Source organism: Anoplopoma fimbria, chromosome 6 (assembly GCF_027596085.1).
Source record: "Anoplopoma fimbria isolate UVic2021 breed Golden Eagle Sablefish chromosome 6, Afim_UVic_2022, whole genome shotgun sequence".
NCBI classification, from domain to species: domain Eukaryota; kingdom Metazoa; phylum Chordata; class Actinopteri; order Perciformes; family Anoplopomatidae; genus Anoplopoma; species Anoplopoma fimbria.
The window spans coordinates 25,842,761-25,866,187 of NC_072454.1; the positions used below are offsets into that span (position 1 = coordinate 25,842,761).

General features: G+C 39.8%; 1 protein-coding gene across 1 annotated transcript; it reads right to left on the bottom strand.

Annotated features, from left to right (window-relative positions):
* Window positions 1-5,999: 5,999 nt before the first annotated feature.
* On the bottom strand, window positions 6,000-22,271 carry pla2g4f.1 (phospholipase A2, group IVF, tandem duplicate 1). The gene is made up of 17 exons (XM_054600810.1): window positions 22,259-22,271; window positions 21,561-21,697; window positions 21,182-21,313; window positions 19,383-19,437; window positions 18,441-18,565; window positions 18,138-18,242; window positions 17,653-17,687; window positions 16,392-16,518; window positions 14,840-14,976; window positions 12,663-12,885; window positions 11,673-11,790; window positions 11,164-11,301; window positions 10,967-11,074; window positions 10,463-10,642; window positions 7,205-7,377; window positions 6,916-7,102; window positions 6,000-6,214 (listed from the first exon to the last, which is right to left on the bottom strand). The coding sequence occupies exons 1-17, from the start codon at window positions 22,269-22,271 to the stop codon at window positions 6,000-6,002; spliced, it is 2,208 nt and encodes a 735-aa protein (XP_054456785.1).
* Window positions 22,272-23,427: the final 1,156 nt, after the last annotated feature.

Below are 23,427 nucleotides of genomic sequence, written 5' to 3' on the forward strand. Positions count from 1 at the left end.
CTAAATGAGAACAATTAAAAAATGTAATGCTTCATCTGCACACTCTTGTCACAGCGTAGGAAAGCACATTGCTATCACCAGATGATCAGTCATTAACACTGATCTGCTGTGCTGTCATAGTAATGCTACATTCTCTTCATGCTATGCAGAGCTCATTCTAAGCTACATAAAAAAACACAATGATTATTACTTTCAGTTTATCTACATTAATGAAAACATAGTCATGGAAATAATATTCCATTTCCGCCAGTCCCCCTGAATCCTGCACACTGGACCACTTTGCACCACTACTGAAAGCCTTAATTCAGCTTGATCCGCTTTTCTTATGGAAGTTCCACTCTCTGCAACAGCAATTAAGTCCTTTTAATCTCCAAAAACAAATAGTCTTGCCCTTTTTAAGCACCAGGGACAACAGGTGCTGCAGGATTTCTATATTTAGTGAACCATGTGAGGACCAACTGTGAGTAAGAGAACAACTGGGATCCCTTTCTGTAAATACTTTGAGAATGTATCGAGGCATTCTAGTTGGGATGCTACTGGGCTACTTTTAAGAATTTCTTAGTGCAGAATTTCTGCACTAAGGGCCATTTAGTGTCATTTAGGCTTGATTTTGTAGTCGGACAATACATTATGAGTTTAATGATGTGATGGATTATCGGTAGAACTGGCACTTTGTCAATGATACACCGGCCCAAAGCATAAGAGAGTGTGATCCAACCACAGCCACAGCAATAACCACCCTCGAACCCACACCAGATTTTATAATTGTATAACTGGTTTTCATGAGTCAAAGAAAGAGACCAATATACTTCAAGCAGGAAGCCTCTCATAAATTGATCTGACAAGGTACATTTGCAAAAGGCTGCAGATCAATATCAAATAGCATATAGTATGTGAGAAATACTTTCCTTCCCAGACATTTTTATCAGATATAAAACATGCTGTGTCTCTCATGTACAGTACTACATGCCTCTAGATAACTCTATTTATTTGTTGTTTTTTTAGTTGTGCTTTAGATTGGTCATGTTTTGCACTAGTGGTGAATCAGTACAATGCAGTATGTATAGTTACAAGGAAATAGAATGTGTAGATAAGGAATTAGGGGTTAACAATCTACAAACGTCTTAATAGGTAGGTAGGCATGAACTTCTGAGCAACAACACTGGGGCGGCTGTGGCGTAGTGGAGAGCAAGGTAGTTCTCCAATCAGAGGGTCGGTGGTTCGATACCCGGCTTCAGCAGTCGATGTGTCCTTGGGCAAGACACTTAACCCCAAGTTGCTCCTGAAGGCCATCGGTGTGGACTGGATGATGAATGTTAGTTAGAGTCTGATGGTGGCACCTTGATGGTAGCCTGTCATCAGTGTGTGAATGGGTGAATGATATGTAACATACTACTGACTGTAAGTCGCTTTGGAGAAAAGCGTCTGCTAAATGACTGTAATGTAATGTAACAATCTGGAGTTTGGGAGGAATTTAAAGAGTACTTATATTGTAAGTATTTCTAACTACTGCGTATCAATTCTTATATAACTGGTTGACATCCTGAGAGCTGCACACAGTTTATAAAGGAGCCTAACCATCAACGTCGGTGATCGCTTGTGTCAGCTGAGACTTTCTTCTGTGGAGCTGTTGTTGCGGGATGCTATGGAGATATTCTAACTCACACAGGCTCCGCCCTCTACTGGGCTCTGAGTAAAACTCTCCTCCAATCACAAGCAGGTATTTGCCATAGACTAAAAAATATGGACGTGGTCTCTATGAAGTCCACCATAAGTTTCTGAAGAGCATGGTGGATCGCCGGGGGGGCTGAGGCAGGTCCAGGTGATGCAGCAGAGCAGACAGCTAGCAGCTTGTGACCTGGCACGACACTCACCTGTCACTCAAAGTGGCCACACTCTCAATTATGCCTAACTTTAAGCCTTAATATAATTTAAACAGGTGAGTTATATAAAATGTACCCCCAGTCAGTTGTCATGAACGGAGATATTAGCTATAGAGACCAAAACATTTTTTTTTGTACAAGGCTGTATTTCTGCTGTAAAGTCGGACAATTTAACATGGGGGTCTATGGGGATTGACTCGCTTTTGGAGCCAGAAGGAGTGGCCAACGTTGAATGCTACGGACAAATTTAACATATTATACCTTCATCTTTTAATCTGCATTTAACTTGCAAAACAAAACACTGATCGTGATCTAGAAAAGCAATTGAGAGAACACGTGATTTTTGTTGATCTATGATAAAAAATAATTTCCAAAAGGATCTACAGCCACACCAGGAGCTCTATGTTAAACACAGCATTGATTTGAGCTACAGCTGCTAATTAACTCTAAACCCAAAGCACAGCTGTATATCTTTAGATATTTAAAGTTGATGATGAAGCCTGTATTGTACTTGCGAGTCAGTTCTCAGTTCACTGTGATAATGACCATAACTGGCTCGAGACGGGCGAACCACAGAACGGGGAGGTCCATAGAATTTGGGCCTCTCTCTTCACATCACTTCAGCAGCTCTTATGTCTGCTCAGCATCAGTGGAATAAACATTTTGGCTGGCATTCTGGTTAAAATAAACATTGAGCAGAAAGTCACGCTGCTCTGGCCTTTACTCATCACATTAACAGCAACACCATACCAAAGCAGCTAGTCAGGGAAGAAAGCCCAGTGATGTCGGCCCTGGTCCAGAACATCACAAAACTTTTTAAGGCAAACTAAGTCAGCTGTGTTTGTGTTACCGTGACCTATTTTTGAACAAAACCTTACTTATTGCTAAATCACTGTTGACTGTGTTTATATTTGAGGCTATTTTTTAACGGCCATGCCACATGTCCATACTGAAAGCCATGTGCTGGTGGTCTAACACTGCTTGCTATGGTACAGCATGAAGATCAGAGCCATCCCACGCCTCGCACTCACAATATCAAATGACACTGATCACCCACTAAACCAACATTTCACATTACTACCATCTGGTCAGAGATACAGATCATTTAGATGGAGACAAGCTCGCTTCAGAAGTTTGGTTCCTTCTGCATAACAGCCCTGAATATCTGCCTCACTATCTGACACAGTTGACGCTGATGCTGAGCTGAGCTGAGCTCAGATGAAAGAGTGCATAAATAAAAACTTTGTATTCTGTTTATATTTGCTTCGTGTATATCTGTAGGTTTCTATGTACTGGCTTTGGAGAAAATAAACCTAAACCTGAATCAGTATAGTTTTAGGGCTGATGGCTCTTGTCAAATTAAGGGGGGAGACAGTAGATTACTTACATGAATACGATTACTTTCTTAAGTTTTGTGAAACTCTTATCAAATGATAAGATTATGAGGCATAATCTTATCATTTTTTTCTAATTTTCACACATTTCCAGAAAAGAAATGTGAACATTGGATGAAGCCAGATATAAAGATCTTCTTTTATTTTGTTGACATAATGAATTGAAAGGTTTTTACAGAAGTAATCTCTTTGTATCACTGAAAATACGTTCAACATAAGAAATACATGTTGTCTATATTTTTAGGAATACAAGGTAACATAACAAGCAGCGTCTGAGAAAAAAATAATTCTGAAAAAAAACGCCTTTAAAGATTTGTTCTGTAAAATTCCATACATTTAGATAAACATAAAACTTTCCCAGTTGATTACTGACATGTGTTGAAATATGCCAATGAGGCATTATCTCAAGGTAACTTTTGGTGAATTTAGGAGACATCTATACGCAAACCGGGAACTAGAAGATTTGTGGTGAAAGGTCTGTAACTGGTATATGAACTTATATTTACATGGCACCTTTCTCGTCTTTCAACTACTCAAAGTGCTGTACACTAAATTACATCATTCACCCATTCACACACTGATTACAGAGCCTACCATACAAGGTGCCACCTACCCATCAGGATCCAAACCAATGCACATTCATGTACATTCAAACATTGATGGCATGTTGATGACTTGATGGTCTTTTGTAGCAATTTGGGGTTCAGTGTCTACCCCAAGGACACTTCCACATGCCGACTGGAGGAGCCAGGGATCGAACAGCCGCTCTTCTGAATAGAGGGCAACCCTTTACTTCTGAGCTTTTTTTTTTTATATACATAAAGTCAATTTCTGTGTATTTTATATTAAATCATCTTTTTTGATTAAACAAACGTGACTTGTGTTTATATAAGCTGACAGGAACTAATTTCAACCAATAATATCCTGATATCCATTCATCAGTCGATCTGTAGCTTTTACTGACAAGGGAGGCGTGTGTGTTTTGATTTAAATCCCTCTTCTAAATGTACACTTGTAGGCTGTACTTTTAAAGTATTATGTTTCAATAGGGAATACTCACAGTACAGAAGATAAGACGCTCTTACTTCCATTTCACTGGGACTTTAATTAAAGTTGTTAAGTATGTAGATCACAATGTCACAGTTTACATTAAGTACAAAGTGAGTAACGTAAAGGCATTTGAAGTAGCTTAAGAAGAAGAGACCTATTGATAATCAAGCCATCCTAATTAACCAAACAGTGTCAATTTTTGTGACTTGTTGTGGTCTTTCATGCAAGAAGGTGGAAATACAGAATAATTGCTTTTTCATCATATAAGGATTTAATTTTAATAGTTTGAGCAATATCAAAGCTTTTCAAACTCAAATAGCAGGACACTTTTTAAAACCAGCCACATGATTTTCATAGTTTTTTTATGTTGTAACACATTTTTCAGAAGCACAGTTCACAAAGAAAGTTTGTTAGAAAAAAATCAAATGCTGATAAAATGTAATTCAATCCCATCTGGCCACAGAGGGCGTTGATAGCATATAAAGATTGACGTCACACCCTAAATCCATTAACACAATCTAATTCCAAGTCTTAAGGGGGTTACAGCCCTATAGTTAGATAGATATTTTCCAGTGATATTGTGCTCTCGCTTTTACCACTCAAAGCTAGGAAAGCTGTCCATCCATCCATTATTTTAAGTCGCAAGACTATTGCAGGGCTGACACATAGAGAGGGACAACCATTCACGCTCACATCCACACCTAAAGGCAATTTACTGTCATCAATCAACCTTAAGCTGCATGTCTTTGGACTGTGGGAGGAAGCTGGAGAACCCGGACAGAACCCACGCTGACACGGGGAGAACATGCCATCTCGACACAGAAAGCCACATTACTTTGTTTATCAGTCAAATTCACTGACTCCTATATTTCAATTAAATTCAATTCAGTTTATTTTGTATAGCCCAAAATCACAAATTACAAATTTGCCTCAGAGGGCTTTACAATCTGTGCACATGCGACATCCTCTGTCCTTAGACCCTCACATCCTCTGTCCTTACACCCTCACATCCTCTGTCCTTCCCTCACATCGGCACAGGAAAAACTCCCCTAAAAAAAACCTAAGTGACTTACTATCACTGGAGGGAGCAGTTACGCTCCAGTCTAAGCTCTGCAACAGAAAAAACATTAGAAGATTAAATACCAGCGCTTACAGCCACAGCCCCGCACACACAATTATAACTTATATTAAACTATATTGCAAACTGTGGTGAACCAAACAATGCACTCATTAAGCAAAAACTGGATAAGTGCACAATATAAAACCAACTGTAATTAACTACTGCTGCCAACATAATACCATTGTCCCAGGTTAGTTTCTTTTTTCACAATTATTCAAATTTCTTCTAATGTTATCCTGTTATTTGCTTGCATCATAGACTTTAAATTTAGACCCTTGATTGTTTGAAGTGTGTGGCCTTTGATTACTCGGTGCCCTTGTATAATACCTAAGATGGTATACTGGAGGTACAAAGGCTTTTATGTTACACTTCAAGACTGTAAGACATTGATGCTTATTTTTGAAACAGTAGTTTATATTGTTGCTGAGTAAATATCCTGTGCCTTAATTACTATAGCTTTAATATAGAGGTGTGGCAATTAAAATAAGTGACTTGTCGAGGTAACATAGGTAAACCTGTTGCTGTAAAAAGAAGCCGGATAAATCTTATCCCTTATTTTTGTTTCTTGGATTCACTCCTCTCCAGGGCCTTACACAAGGCTTCAAGGATGCTCTCCTTGTTGTTTAATATGTTATAAGTGGTCAAATCCACCAGAGCTTCATAATCCTCTTCTGAGTAGGTCATGTTCTTGGTGGTGTATGGAGAGTTGCTGGTGATCACATCCACCTCCCCAGCTCTTAGGTCTTCCTCAGTCTCACGCTTCACACCTGTAAAGTCATAAGATAATGATACAATTGGTTAAATCATGTCCTATAAAGCACATATAATACCCAATTTTATGTCTTGTTCTTATTGGAAGTACAAAAACATAAGGCAGCTCCATTGCCTTTCGAGTCGAATCACACCTAGTCATCAGTTATTCAGCAGATCATTAATAATTTAGAAGTTGAAGTCAATTGGTTGATTCCCCAATTTGTAATGCCGAACATTACCTGCAATAGGTAGCTTGATGCACCCTGTTGGCCTTGAGGCTAAGGCACCACAAGGAACCGGCTACACATTTGGCTTGGGACCTTTGTATCATGTCAATACCCATCTCTCTACCCTTAGTACCTGTCTACTCTCTACTCTATCTATTAAATAAAGGCATACATTGCCTGAATAATGAATATTGTAAGCACAGTATTTAATACAAGTCTGCCATCCTATACATATATGCTGCAATGCTCTGATAAAGTCTTGTATCATTTCAGTATGGAATAAAGCAATACAGGTACCCTGTCCTGCCATTATCAGCCCCCAAACCAAGTCCTCACATGCCTTCTAAGATAATTAGACTAGCTTGAAGAGAAGGGTTTAGTCCAATTTCTACATTGCTATTGTTTCAAGATATACAGCACAAAGAAAATTAAAAAAAGAATACAGCAATAGAAGCAAAATCATCGCAGGGAAGTTGAAATGGGCATACCAGGGCGTTTGAAGTGTTTGTAAGTGACATTGACAAGTGGGAAATGAACCACTATCGGGGCCTTTGGGTTTTCCTTATCCTCAAAGATGTAAACCTCCTTTTGAGGCTCCTTTTCCAGACATGCAAAATCAGCATTGGGAAAGGGAATGTCATGGTCTTCACAGTAAGCAGCTGTCTTCTCTAGGACCTGATAGATTAAAGATGATCATAGAGTTATGTTAATGTTGATGGAATACATTCAGGAAACATTCTGTTCCATCCCAGATGAGTGCCTCCTCATTCTGTTTACCCTGAGGATGTGCTCTGGGTCCCATGAGTAATTGAAAGATATGATGACATCCACATCTCTCTCTGGCCGCAGGACAGGCACACAGCCAATATTGATGGCATGACCAGAGTCAACCAGGCGGAGGGTGGAGTCACTGGGTGTAAGTTGGTTTGGGAATGCATCTGGATGTGTTTCTGGACAGAAAAGAGGAAAATAACAAACACATCTTCAACTTCAGTTGCTATAAAAGGTGGTTGACAAGGAAAATAAGTGGCTTTGTTTGTATTGTGTTCTGTGTATCTTTATGTATTAATCTCCTATTTATGCACATTACTGATTTTGCTTCTTCCCCGGAGTTCTTGTGCTTTCTCGCCTCGCAGGTTCCCAGGAATCGGGGTTATATTTGGACTGTCATCGTGCCACCTACTGAGGCCCTGCTGACACCCACTACTACTACCACTATCATTATTAGTCACATTACTATTATTATTGCCTGTACTATTACGCTTATTGACTTGCTTGTACCCTGGAGTCTTTGTGCTTTCTCGCTTCGCAGGCTTCTATAAATCGTGGCTGTACCTGGACCGTGGACGTGCATCCTGCTACGGCCCTGCTGACACCGACTGCTACCACCATTATTATTATTACTAGTCACATTACTATTACTATTACCTGTGCCATTAAGCATTTTAGCTTTACTTCCACCCTGAAGCCCTTTTGCTTTCTCGTTCTGCAGGTTTCCATGAATCGTTGTGGTACCTGGACCGTAGTCGTGCCTCCTGCTGTGAGCCGACTGACACCCACTGCTACTTCCATTATTATTATTAGTCACATTACTATCCCTATTTTCATGGCTATAATTCTACTGTAATAATTGCTGCTGTTATTATAAGTAGTCTTATTATATGAATCATTTATGTCATATACATTGAATGTGTTGTATCTCTGTTATGCTGCTCATTCTGTACACATGACATCTATTGCATTCTGTCCATCCTGGGAGAAGGATCCCTCCTCTGTCGCTCTCCCATAGGTTTCTTCCTTTTTTCTCCCTGTTAAAGGGGTTTTTTAGGGGAGTTTTTCCTGTGCCGATGTGAGGGAAGGACAGAGGATGTCGCATGTGCACAGATTGTAAAGCCCTCTGAGGCAAATTTGTAATTTGTGATTCTGGGCTATACAAAATAAACTGAATTGAATTGAATTGAATTGAATTGTGCTGAACTTTTCTCACTTCAGGCAACCGTCATGTACAGGAATGCTGCCTTGCCCCAGCAGCTGAAATTGATCTGTGGCAGATCTCTGTTTTGTGTGGTGTGTCCCACTCAGCATACTGAGGCTACGCAAGCTGAATAAGTTTGATTGTGTTTTTGGCTGGACGTGCTGTCAAAATGGTGCTCAATATGCTATTAAAGGGCACGTCAGTTCTTTAGCTGGACCTTCTCTGGAAAGTCAATATGTTGTCATGGAAGAGAAGTTTGGGTCTTCCTTTACTCCCAAGTGATGCTTTCTGCTCAGCTCCTGATAGGGCCACACATGGTGGTAAGGTGGAGGATGATGGTTGGAGATAAAGTGGGAAATTACAAAACCTATGAAGACAGAGGAGGGCTCTGGCAGAGGTAGTCCATGCACCTGGATCCATCTCTCATTAAAATGTGTCAGACACAGGCATCCACATTGGTAATAAACCAAGTGAACTATCATTGGTGCAATGGAACTATGGAGGTTTAAACATCAGCATTACAGCTCCCTCTAGAATCAGACTGGAAGAAGAAGGGCAGGTGGGTGAGAAAGTAAACTAGACCTTCTTCTCAGAGAGTGGGATTTGCCATTAAAACCAGCTTGGCCAACCAGCTTACTGAATTGTCTCACTTATATCAACGCCTCTTTCAACAACCAGATGACCATTGCAAGTATAGTCTTTGCTCCATCACTACTCACAGAAGAAAATAAAGGAAGCCTGGACCACATCCTCTCAATGCCAGTTGGCTTGAGGCCTACATTGATCTAACCAAAGCTTCCAACTTCATGAATCTCCAGGACAACAGAGTGACACTGTGCACTACACTCTACATTGAGACTCCTCTCGGCAGCAAGGGAAACAGACACAGGCTCTCAAGGTAAAACTGGTGGCAAGGAAGGGGTGTATCATTGCCCCCAATCTATTCATTAGAATCATTCTTCATTTCATCAGCCAAAACCTCTATTCTAATGAAGAACAGATGGCCAGCTCTTCTACTAAAATATGTTTAAGGCCAAGTCCCAGGTTTCTCCAGCTGATTCTTCAGTAATCTAATGATAATGCACAGGGCTCAATGTTAACGCTTAGTCCCTTGCCCGGGGGCAAGTAAACTCTGTGTTCGGGCAATAAGAATATCTCATGCTTTTTGAAAAATAAATGTGATCTTTATTAGGGGCCGATATTCAGTCAAAATGATGTGATTGGGAGATCAGCATTAATGCTTTCTAGACTCCGATCACTGGTAATGCTACATTGTTAGCAACAAATCTGTTGAAATTGGCAAGAGGAGGGCTAGGAAACTGCTAGTTAGTTTACACCACAGTCCTGCTTGGCTAAATAACAGAGCTAACAGCATAGCATTTGGAACAACTTAATTAATCAGGCATGTAGATCTATATTATAAACATCATGCTGCTCAGATCAATCACAGTGATCAGGTCTTCTACCAACAGTACAGTCCTGTTTATAAATTAACCAACAGCTAATGTCAACGGATGTTGCAATCAGTTACATTATGGTGCGTTCAAACTCCAAACTGTAAAAATGGCTATTGGCCAAAGGTAAATGAAAACGTTATCATGATGTGTTCGAATCTTGTAAGATTTAGTTTTTGGCAAAAAAATATCCCCAAAATATCCGAACTACAAGCAGACACTCTCCACAGCTAACTGGGAGGTCATTGCTCAGAACAAACCCTTTAGGAGTCATTGAAATAGCCACACTTCTTAAAGAGGGTCTTTGACAGCCTACTAAAAATAAAGTTGCAGCAAAAACAAAACCCACCTACCACTGGAATACCGTTCCATGAATGGCCACTTTAGCCATATCAAGGCCCAGCTTCAAGTACTCAAAAACAATTTTCATCATTTGCAGGTCTATAAGTCAGCAAGGATCAGTTGTGATCACTCCTGAAATGCACTTAAACTTGGTTTAACTTTTCACTTGCAGCTAGAGGCTCTGTATCGTTCCAAATGTTTTGAATTGTGGGTGAAAGTGTACTGTGCAAGCAAAATATCAATAACAGGACTGGCAGTGCCTACCTTTCCAGGCAACAAAGTTGCGCTGTTGATTGTAGTCCCTGTGCATGAAGAGACCACGCATGAAATTGTACATTTCAGCAATGACTGGACGATTTTTGAAGAAATCAGTCATTATGCCGGTGATATCTGAGGTTGGATTTATGAGATGTGTGTCCAGAGTTAATGGTTCAGTGTCAACGTCTGTCAAAAGAACACAACATTTCAATAATACATACATTATTATGCTCTTAATGGGAAGTGTACTTTTTGTACCATGGTAGTAATAAATACAGTAAAAAGGTTTTACAATTCTGTTATATGGTGTGTTCGTTAAACATTGAATCTCTTTTATGTTCTAAGACAATGCTTCAAATGATTAGGCTGGCATTATTTTATTTCCTATTGTCAACAATCTCATGAAATGACCAAGAATACATTATAGATTTTATAGAACATATAAGAAATTATAGAAATGAAATTGCATATTTAGGTGTTTTGATACTCTATAAAATAAATTAGCAGTACCTATATTGTGGACATCTGGTCCAATCCAGGGGCTCCAAAAAGGCTTGGACCCCGTAGTAAACGTCCATAGCCGGGTCAGGGTGACAGAAATAGCGCTGCTCCATATTCCTGATTACGTTGAAAAAATAAATTGGAATTACCTTAAATTGGTATTGTACTTCTTTGCATCGACATTGCAACAGAAGCCGTAGTCTTACCGATCAGATAAGGGATGCGGACTTCTGGAAGTTTCTTTATGATATGACCTAGAAGGAACTGACTCCCGAAGTCCTCAGTTTGAACAAATGCCCCATACTTCTGGATGCCTACCTCATAGGGTGTAAACTCACACCATTCTGTCAACAAGATTAGTTATTTGGGATTAAAAAAGAATCAATCTTGGTTTAAAATTTTGCTAAAGTTCTTTTAGGGGTTTGTATGTGTCCTTAATCTTTATTATATCATCAGCCTAGTCCTGCTGAATATTCCCATATTCATTGCAGTTGCAAAATGAATGATACATTTCTTATAAAAACAACAACATTCACAGGTTTCACTTGAGTTTCACGTGATCAAACCTGCAGTAGTGTAAATATTGTACTTGCTTTGTATAGTCCTTTGGCTTCAGTCACCTTGCACAAAATACTTTCAGGAATACATGGTCAAGTGTAATTTTCAGCTATTACAGTAATTACAATACAAAAAAAATATCATCCAGGATATTTACCAGCTTCAGATTGACATCCCTTTACCATATCCTTCATATTGACAGCAGTGTATATGGGTAGAGGGTTTTGGCCTTCATTCACTGCTCTCTGCTGCTCAGAAAGGGTACTGGTGACTTTCTGTAATTCCAACCGAATTTAATATTATTATTAATAATATGATTTGTAACATTTGAAAAATATATAATTAAGATGCACAGACACACAATAATGTAACAGGTTATGTGTAACTTTTAATTTTTCACTAATTTTTTGTTGCCAAAGGGTGAACAGATTGTTTTATGACAAACATTTTTCCCCAGGTTTCTCAGTTGCTTATTTACAGCCTGTGGACTGATTTGTATGTACTCAGGACGTTTTTTCCATGAAAGTCGAAAGGACATTTTTAAACATGTTGGAGATCCCACATGTAATGAGATAAATGTATCCGTTTTTTGTATAGTGTGTGGAAACAATCTGTAATTTTGCTTCCTCAGCTGTCCTCTGGACCCCCCTCTTACAACAGGATACCAGATTGTAAATATCAAACTTGTTTGTTATTTGCACTTTGAAATCCCTTTGGCCAGGATGGACTTCCAAGCAGATCAGGGAGTGTAAAATATATACCGCACACCACAAGAAATCTGGTAATGCTCAAAAAAAATTAGCTTTGCTGACCTTAGTCAGAAGGGGGGAATGGGGCCCAAAATCTCATAGTAGCTGGAAGTCATTTGCAAAATGGAACCGATGGTCCAAATTAAATATAGGAACATTACAGATAGTAACGTTTTACTAAATATCTTTGTCATTTATTTCCCAGAGTTCTATTAACATGATGGTGATCATTCAATCACAGTCAGTCACGTCACTGTTTTGGCCAATTTTCACTAGCTAACTTAACAGCCACCGGTGTCTTTAAAACAAGGACTTTCTGAAAGTTACACATAATCTTTAAGCTTTAAGTAATACACAGTATAAGTAAGGTAATAACAGAAAAGTGTTAAGCTGCTTACCTTCCCAAAGACAAGATGCTCAAAGATCAGGCCCATCATATCGATGAGTGACACAATGTAACCCTCTTGCTCTTTCTTAGCAATTTCTTCTCTGTAATACTGGAGTTTATCAGGAGAGAAGACACTCAGTATAGACTTGGTCATCTGTTCCTTGTTTGCTGAGATGATACCGTCTATGTCCTCCTGTGACCAGTTAGCTTCCTGATACAGAGTAGACATAGCCCTGTTGACATTGGAAGTCAAAGTGTATAAAGGGGTACAATAATTTAGAATCACTTCATATAACTTGTACTTGCTTTGCCAATACAAATGTAGTCAGGTTAGGGTTTTGCCAGCATTATAATACATACTTCATAAAATACGAGCACTCTGCGGAAATCCTTGCCTATTGGTCTCTTCTCTCCTCTTACTCTGCATTCTTATCTGCAGCTAAAAGCGCTTTTTTCAATACAAAATTCAATCCTCCTCCTCCAACTCAAAAATCTGAGCAATTAGTTTATTGCAAAAAAACATAGAAGTACACTTCTCATTTTACCACCCTACTGAAGACACCATCTGTCCTATATCCAACTCTTCTCCTATTTTAACTTCCTATTCAACCCTCTCCTCCAATGGTTTAGGTACCACCACCAAACCACTTGCCCTCTTGACCCTATCCCCTCTCACCTTCTTCTTTATTCCTCATCCACTTCATGTATGCCTACTTTTCCTAACTCTCTAAATGCAGCAAAAGTAAATCTTATGTTAAAGAAAACCAAACAACACTTTTGATGTAAAGAACAACAGACCTGTCCCTCTTCTTCTTTTATCTTGTGACGCACTTGAGCTTGCTGTCTTCACAGAACTTTCTGCAGCAACTTTCCCCACAACTACCCCACCTGTCTGGTTTCAAGGCAGGCCAATCAACTATGACTGCCCTCCTGGACACCATAAGGGAACTCCACACTGCTGGAGCAGCCCCCTCTCCTTCGTCAATATCCTGCTGGACTTTTCATCAGCATTTGACAAAGTAAAGCAAAAGATCCTCCTCTGTGCATTCTCCTTTTTTCACATCCTAGGACCACACTTACTGTTGCGTCAACTAGGCCGCTTCAGCCCCACCGAGAAATCCACCTTTTTGCCCATTTTCAGATTTTTGCCCATTTTCAGCCAGAGCTACCCACTTAGAGCTTCAAAACAGTTCTTCAGAAACCTTTGTGTGACATCACAAAAACTACGTCCATATTTTGTAAAGCCAATGGTCTGAGCCTGGCAGCCTAACTACCGGGGTCCATCAGTTTTCTGTTTTGGTTCCCTCGCTCTTTTTGTATTACACCATGTAATGAGCTACACTTCCTTCCAGAAAAGGCATCTGCTGTCCATGACCTCTCCATCACGATTGAGGACTCTGTGGTGTCCCCGACTTGGACTGCAAAGAAACTGGGAGAGACACTGGATGAACCAGCTGTCCTTGGCTGGTTTACCATATTATGGAGTTGTCCGCACCCACATGTGACTGATACTCTAACTGCAGGGAATCTTACAAATATGAGAAGTTAGTGCTATCCTATCATATAGCTGGTAGTCATTTAGGGACACTCTTTGTTAGTCAACAGAATGGAAGGCATAATGTTTACTATATCACACAGACTTTTTGAGGTGCAGACTCATGTTGAAAGGTGTTAAGAGTACTCCACATAACACAAACCCTGTTGCACTCTAATAACCCCCCCCCCCAACCTTTTTGCCAATGTTGATGCCCAAATAGCTCAAAGCTATAATACTAGCTAAGGCTAACAAGCTAGGCTGTTGCTAGTGGACTAACATCAACCCTGTGGTCTAGTAGCTCTTGGTTGCCTGTTGGTTGCAGTTCTAACATATAAATAAATGTTTATTTATGCTGTAAAGTTGGGCCTTTTAACATGGAGGTCTATGGGGATTTACTGCCTCAAGTGGCAATTCAATGAACTGCAGTTTTTGGGCACTTCGCATTTGTTTCATGTTAATGCCTCTGAAGTTGCCACTTAGTCCTGCCCTCTGTTCACAGCGCCACTGCTCTGTTTCCCTTTATTAAATTACAACCTTTCTATAAGGCACAGTCCACAATTTGAGGGATTGTGTGTCTTTGTCTGTCTGTAAAATGAGAAGATTGATATTAAGATACTATGGACACTTGACTACTCAAATGGTTCACTTACCATGTGGATCCAGAAACACCAGTGATGTAACTGACAGCATCCAGGACCCCGATGTCCTTCAGGCCTCTCAGACTACCAAGCAGGCCTGTCATTGCTCTGGACCCTCCACCTGAAGCCACAATTGCTATCGTTGGCACCTGAACAGAGAATACAGAGGTATGGCTCTAGCAGTTCTTTGAGTTTGACCAAATGCTAAATGATGTTTAGTAGTTTATGTTTAATGTGCACCCTGATCACCATCTTAATTTAAATGTCAGAATTATTTTAGGAAGAAATGCAAGGTACGGCCAAGGCCATTTGGTGATAAACAAAAGTATTGGATAAATTGAGATTTGAAAATCTCAATGAAAAGTAACCAAAGCTGTGGAATTTTACCCTGTGGGGAATGTTAAACAGGCCCTATTATGCTATTTTCCGGGTGCATATTTTTATCTCAAGTTACAGTTACAACATGTTTACATGCGTAAATGCTCATAATCCATCTTGTTTTTCTCATCCTGGCTGTCCTGCAGCACCTCTTCTCACCCTCTCTCTGAAATGCTCTGTTGTAGCGCTTGCTCCTTCCTCCAGAAAGCTGATTGGCCAGCTAGCACGCTCTGTTGTGATTGGTCAACGTTTCACATTTCAAAAAACTCTTCCTCCGGAGCTTCAGCGCCGGATCTCTCTTTTGTTGTTTGAGGGCGGGCCAAACTAGCCGGAAGGAGTTTTACGTCACTTCTGTAACATTGTGACCCCATAATGTTACAGAAGTGAAGGAGAGAATTCAATGGAGCCGTTTCAGGCCGCTCAGGAGCAGTGCTTCTGAGGGGGAGGGTAACTCCTTTTAGGCTGGACTTCAGGTTTTACACTCTACAGAGCTTTTACATGTAAAAAAATATATATATAACACACTAAAGTAGAGGGAAAAAGTGGAAAAGCATAATATGGCCACTTTAATGCCTGTACCTAGTTTCCTAAAACTCAAAATTTGACTCTGCTGTCTTATATCTAGAGATGCAAGACAATATTTTGTGATGTGGTCACATGGTTTAACATTTTTACCAGGGATGGTAATTTAGAAATGATTTTCTGACCGATAGCCAACCATAGTTAACCGATCATTAATCATCATTAATGGTATACTGTCAGGCCATCCGGCTGCTTAGACAACCTGATGCACAAACAGGTTAAATCCCTGACCAGGAGAGCAGGCAGCCATAATGTTGCATGTATTGTTGTGGACACAATATCATAGGCATGCAGCCCAGCCCACTTCCCCTATAAGTCTTCAGCGCATCAGCTGTGAGATTGTCAGCTCTGTGTCTTTGTGGTTCACACTGTCATGGTGTCCGTCAGTCTATTGCAAGCCTGCCGGCCCGCTGTGTGTGTCACAGCTAAGGAGTTCATGGAGTAATAGTGCTGTAACATAAGTTGGTCTTCACTTCTGGCACACTTTTGGGCATTACATTATTTTTTTTATTGATTAGCAAAATGATTAGCAAATTGACATAGGTAGGGTGGTGGAGAGGGTTACAAGGGCAAAAGTAACAAAGAGAAGAGTTGCGCTAGCTACCTTTTTAGGACCAGGTGGAGAGCCAAAAAGCTTCTGAAAAGCCTGTGCCACCACAACGTTCCTCTTCTTCAGATACTCTTTCTCTTGAGTTGGGATGTCAAAGTCCAGACGAATTGAAAGACCCTCACTGTGGATTTCCAGGTTTAAAGAAAGTAAAAAAAAATGTTTCACTGATTTCTTCTGGTTTACAGTTTCAAGTTTTTTGCGAAGCTCAGCACTCACAGCACCCAGCTGGATTCCCCCATCCATGTACTACTGGTCTGGGGCTCTTTTACTGATTTTGCTCGAGGCCCCTTTGCTCCAATAAATGGTAAATGGACTGTACTTGTATAGCACTTTTCTAGTCCTACGACCATTCAAAGCGCTTTTACACTACATGTTATCATTCACACCCATTCATACACTGTGGGCAGGGGTTACCACGCAAGGTACCACCTGTGCATCAGGACTCTAACTCAAACTAACATTCATACAACATTCACACACTGATGGCAACTTGGGGGTTGAGTGTCTTGCCCAAGGACACATCGACATTTACTGCCGGAGCCAGGGATCGAACTGCCGATCTTCTGATTGAAGGACGACCCTTCGTGTGCCACACCGCTAGCTAATTACTGCTGCTCTGCACTGCATTCATTTAGCCAGTACAGCTGACACGGTGTTGTAGCAAAGGTCACACCCACCCTTCGGTTCCCCCCAGGTTTCAACCGTTAGCTCTGTCAGCACTGTTTGCACTGGTAGCTGCTAGATGCTGATTCAGCCGTCGCCATGTTAAGAGCCGAGTGTAGGCAATCCCTCAATCATAGATATGCTCTGAATTTGGAATCAAGCACCTTTGATGCTGAGTCACACAAATTTATCTTAGACAGTAGTGTTCTTCAAACTTTGTTGCAACAGGTTGGGTTTGTCCCTTTCCTGTTTCAACATTAAAATGCCCCTGTGCACAATGTCAGGTCCATAAACAAATGATTTTCCAGTTTGGTGTGAAATAATTTGATTGAGCCTGACCTCAACTCAAGGCAACACCTTTGTGATCAACTGGACCAACAATTAAAAAAACTGATGTTGGACCTCCCTAATGCTCATGTGGTTGAATGGGAGCAAAACCCTGCAGCCAGGTTCCAAAATCTGCTGCAAAACCTTCCCAGTAGAATGGAGGCTAACTGCCTATGATTTTGCTCCCAAATTACTTAAAGGTGTTATATTTGGGGGTTCACATACTTTTCGTTATACTGTATAGTGGAAGTAGAAAGCACCTTACCCTTCATGTGTTTCCATGTCTAAATCCACTGTGTCCTGTGATTAGAAGAAGCCACATTACTATTAAACCTATATTATTTAAAATTACATTACATTACATTACAGTCATTTAGCAGACGCTTTTATCCAAAGCGACTTACAATCAGTAGTATGTTACATATCATTCACCCATTCACACACTGATGACAGGCTACCATCAAGGTGCCACCATCAGACTCTAACTAACATTCATGCAACATCCAGTCCACACCGATGGCAAGCCTTCAGGAGCAACTTGGGGTTAAGTGTCTTGCCCAAGGACACATCGACTGCCGAAGCCGGGTATCGAACCACCGACCCTCTGATTGGAGAACTACCTTGCTCTCCACTACGCCACAGCCGCCCCTTATATGATAAAATTCATAAAGGTTGGATGGGCCCTTACTATGATCTTCAGCCGGTCAAAACAAAAGGACCAGTTAATCCAGCTGCACACAAACTTCTTACCTGGTCAATAACAAGGGACACTTTGCCTGCATGTTTGGCTGGTAGTGGCGGGAAATTTATATAAGTTTCCATTGATCCAGTAGAGGCATCGGTATAACCAGAGGCCTGCAGGACAAAAAGGAAAAATAGCATGCCATGTTATACTTTCTGTCTGGATTCTGATGTAGGCTGTGGCAGTTATTGTAGAAAAATATTTGCTATGACGACTTTCTGGTATGTTAAAGGAGGTGACAAGTAAAGTTGACCAGGAACACTTAACACTAAAACTTAAACAGGTAAAATTAAAAGACAATTGAAACTCACTACCACTCCTAGTTCTGTCTCCAAGTCTCTGTTCATGTAGAAATGCAGTTTTGGGGTTTCTTTTGCATTAACTGTCTGATTTTCACGAAGGGCTCCCCTCAGTCTCAGCACCTTGTTCCACAAAGCTGGTGAAAAAAAGTACCCACAAAAGAACAGTGTGATGTAAATCTGTTGAAACTGATAAATACCAATGGTGCTGATGCTTGGTAAGCCAAAAGTTATCATAATACTAAAAACATCCATTTTTCTGATGATGACTTCTCCAAGGTGTCTGGATTTTTGTTATTTGCTTTCTTCCACAGCCAGTTGAGCTTTCAAAATGTGTGAGAATCTGCAAATTTAAAAAAGCCTGAACAGGACACCTAGGCTGAGAAGCTCACTGTAAATAACACCAGCTTTATAGATGGATACAAGTTAAGGTGCTCGGCAGTTATGGATCATTAATATTCATTTAGAGTTGTGTCTTTGGATACTGAGTGATTGTAGGTCTAATATTCACTCTCCTTTTAGCTCCAAGTCCTAAAAGAAATATGCTCAATGATGTTCACCAGCTGTTCACTTGTCAGAGTTGTGAGCTTCTTAGCTGAAAAAAGCTGAATGCTGTTAAGATGCTAAAATGCTCAGTAGACCCGGATGGAAAAACAAGGCCAGTAAAAGTAATAGTTCACTGTGGGTTCGTTACCAGTGACCTCTTTCACACTACACATAGTCAAATATGAAATTGTTAATGTTATAATCTTGATTAGAGCAGCTTTGAATTAAATAACCTATAGGCGATTTTTCCTATGTTCTTATGAGTTCCATAAAAAAACAAAAAAAAACAAGGCTGTCCTGAATCCTTTGCTCCAATTGGTGACAAAAAACCTTTGGTGAACATGAAAATGAAAGCTTAAGTAATTTAAAACTGACTTATTTAATTGGACAGAATTGTTCACTACATACGGTCATCGCTTTGAACCTTGCCAATGTTAATATCCACTACAGAGAACGGGGCAGCCTGGAAGACACAAAGAGAGATCAGTTACTCTGGTTAGGGTAATCAAAATAAGATACATTCATCATAATTATTCCCATGAGCTACAGGACCTGTCTGCTCTGTGTCATGTGGCAGCGTAATGGTCATATATCTATAAATTGTTTTAAGATTCAAGTCAGATTGTAAATAATAGCTTGATAATAGCAGTGCTTTTACACTTGAACATAGTAGGTAGTGCATAAAGACAAAAGTCAATATTTTAAATTAAATAAGTTTTTATTTATTTATATTTTGGAACCTTAAATGGTTATACAATATCAATGAGCCAATTGCATTGTTTCTGAGTAGGCGTAATTTATGGAATTTCGCACAGGAGGGCAGCGCTGAGCTGAAAAATGAATGTGAGGTACTTATCTTAGGGCACTGACACACATTTATGGGACATCCAGTTAGAAAAACGCAGTCATTTGATGGTGCTGCACACTTGATTTGTTTGAGTTTTATGGGTATTCATTGATTTTTATGATATTCAGATTCTTGATATGTATAGAAACCTGTGTACAGTATAAGTTACATCAGTGTAATCAATTATTTATTGTAAGTTAAGTTTATAATTTGTTAGAGAGAAGAGAAAAGCGAGAGGAAACGATAATTAGCAAATGATGATGGAAAACATGTAATCAAGCAATGTTATTTTGTTAAAATTGGTAGTATGTTGTCTTTTTGTGTTCTGTGTTTTCAACCTGAATAAACTCTTTTACATGAAAAACACAAATTTTAAATCAAACAGAAGGAAAGAAAATGAGTTGAGTTACCAAACATCTGTGGTATCCAGCCTTTCAAGTTTAGGCAGATATTGAGGAGAGAAAAACCCAAATAACCCGATAAAAAGTGTAATTATTTCATACATTTACCTACAGTTCCTACTATGTTCATTCTGTATTTGTGTTTGTGTATTCATTACACACTGTTTATACTGTTCATACTGCTCTTCTGGCATATTCATACCCTTACTGTATATACATATTCATTCTATATTTTAGTTATTCTGTACATTACTTTGCACTACTCTGCTTTTTGCACTTTTGTTCAGATACCAATTAAAACTATTGTTGTCCTCGATACCGGTGATCTGTGCAACGACAATTAAAGTTTATTCTGCCGCTATTTTTAATTTAGCAAGCAAGCACAATTTTAATTATATTTAGCAATTAAATGGCTTCTCATGGTGGAAGTTGATGATCATCCATACGTTTACAGGGTTCCAGCCAACATGGAGAGTGGAGTACTGATGAAACATTGGTCCTGGAGTGTATATATTTAGGTGTATATTGCTGGTGTCATTTGAGAAATCTTACCAAAATGACTCCATTAGTGAGATATTCACAAGGGGGTTCCTCACTACAAAATGACACGAGAAGTTATTTATTTTTAACCAGGTCAGACGGTGCATTAGAAGAACTGCGGAAGAGCAAATGTCTGTAAATGTTTTGTTAGAAAACAACTAAGTAAAAACAGTAAAATACAGTTACCTCTGAAGTAGCTCAAAAGCCATCAGAAGTTTGCCCTCTGTCTATAGAAAAGTGGACAAGGGGAAATCATTATAAATTATTTGCTGAATGGTCAATTTGTAAGCATACAAAGCATACTTAAAAAAACAAAACGAAACAACTTTCCCTCTTCTGACAAAGTACAACTGGTCACAGATCAGCCCTAAGTGCATTACAATCCGAAAGAGCAAGTGTTGTTTTCATGTTTTTTTTACCTCTGGGTTTATAGTGAAGACCTTGGTCTCCTTCTTCCCTATTGTGAGCTTTGTGACATCAAACAGAAGTTCGGCAAACAGGTCATCACGTGCCAAAGGGTCCTCATCATACAGCTTGATCTCTAGAATGTTCTGGGGAAATAGCAGTAGAGCTCACTGAGCTCACAGAGCTTTTGACTTCTACTATTCACAAATTAAATTAGCTATCGGCTAGTAATAATGTAGCAAAAAAACAGATTGTATCGTAATCAGAATATCAAAGTACTTGCTACACCAGTGGGGAAAGATTGGGTGAACTGGTTCTTTCCAGGGTGGACTAAGCAGCAGCAATCGGCTGGACACTTGTGTTTGATGCAATGCTAATATTGAGTAGACTCACTTTCACATGGGTCGGGACCCTAAAGGTAAACGTTTCATTCCACTCTGGGTTGTCATTGTTCGACACAGTTGTTGTACGGTAGGTTTTGGTCGTTGCGGTTGGGAGAGAGAGAATAACGTAGCAGTCAGATTCAGACCCTATAAACACAGAGACAGGAGAGAAGACAGGAAAATGGAAACAGACAGTTTCAGTTATGCAATGATAAAGCATTACTACTGCTACTGCTATGTCAGTTTCATATGGAGATGTTTCAAAATAAAACAGGTAATTTTTAAGTGATTAAATGTCATTACAAAGCCTGCACAGCACATATTATTATTTAAAAATCAAGTGGATTGAAAGCAATACTTACCGTAATCTTTGGAGGGATTTTTTGCTGCTCTCAGTATGGTGACATTCAAGCTCAAATAGGAGATAGTTTCCTTCTGTTGAATAACCCCCCCCCAGAAGCAATTATAACAAGACTTAGGTCCACGATACATTGAAGGTTTAACTTATTCGAACTGTAGACACTACACTTCCACTATAATCAATTAAACTGGCTTCACCAGATCACAGAAATCACAGAAATCCACTCTACATAAAAAAAAGGCATCTTCTATTTATATTTTTTACATGAGGTGTACAAATGGTACACCTCAATGGCTCAATGCTAGAGCAGGGTCGTTTATCACATGAACGGCGGTTCGATCCCTGACTCCGCTTGTCCATGTTGATGTGTCCTTGGGCAACATACTTAACCCCAAATTACTCTTGCGAGCTGTATATGAATGGTTAGATAGTCCTGATCGGCAGGTTGCACCTTGCATGATAGCCCCTGTTATCAGTGTATGAATGTGTATGAATGTGTGTGAATGGGTGAATGATGACATGAGATATATGAGTATAGGTTGTGACGTGTTTTCCCTGCTCCTCTCTCTCTCCTCTGTGGCAGTGTGTCTGTTAACCAAGTCACACACACAAGCAGAGCTGACAGGGTGAACCCTGGTCATTTCAGCAACGCAACAGCTTACCAAAGTCTTGTGTGGAGGTGTGCAGAGGGGTGGATATGTTTATTAATGCTTTTGAACATAACTGCTGAGAAACAATGAAAAAAACTAATGCCGCTCCCTCTCTTCATTCTCTTTATCCCTACCTCGGGAAGTGAAAAACTTTGAGCGCTGTGTGTTTACAAAGAGCAACTGACAAATGTAACATATTATACCTTTAAGGTCTAGTTTATCTAGATTTAGTAAAATTTTGTTGCAGCTAAGCTACACTTTTGCCAGTTTTGAAAGAGCAATCACACTAAACTGCTGCAAATGAAACCACAAAGTACTGGATTAACTAAACTGATTCAATAGCATGGTTAATTTTGTTCATAACTAACTGATAATCAAGCAACATCCCCCTTAATTTTAAGTTTCTAACTAAATGTGAAATTGGCTTGGAGGACAGAATCATTGAAGATCATTAATCCCTGATAATGAACACCTCATCGGGCATTAAGATTTACTTGTCTTAAATAAAAAAATGAAAGACCATTTGTCAAGGTTTGGGTTTTTGTGCTTTTTTTCTGTTTCTCTCTCCCTCTTTTCCCCCTCCGCTCTGTCTTTCTCCTTTCCCTGGTTTTCATCTGGAGTGGCATCGAGACCCACCTGGAGTCAATCATCCTCAATCACCTTCTCCATATAATGACTGCACTCCTGTGCCAGATAATTCCGTATTGTCCGGTATTAGTTCAGTAAATGTTGCTTTCGTTGCTCTAGTTCCTTGGCGAACTGTTGGCCACAGCCTGAGGTAGCGAGTTGAATAGCCAATGGGATGTGAGAGATAATCTTTTATTATCTCTGTCATTAAGTTCAGAGGGACAGTGTAACTTACTTCT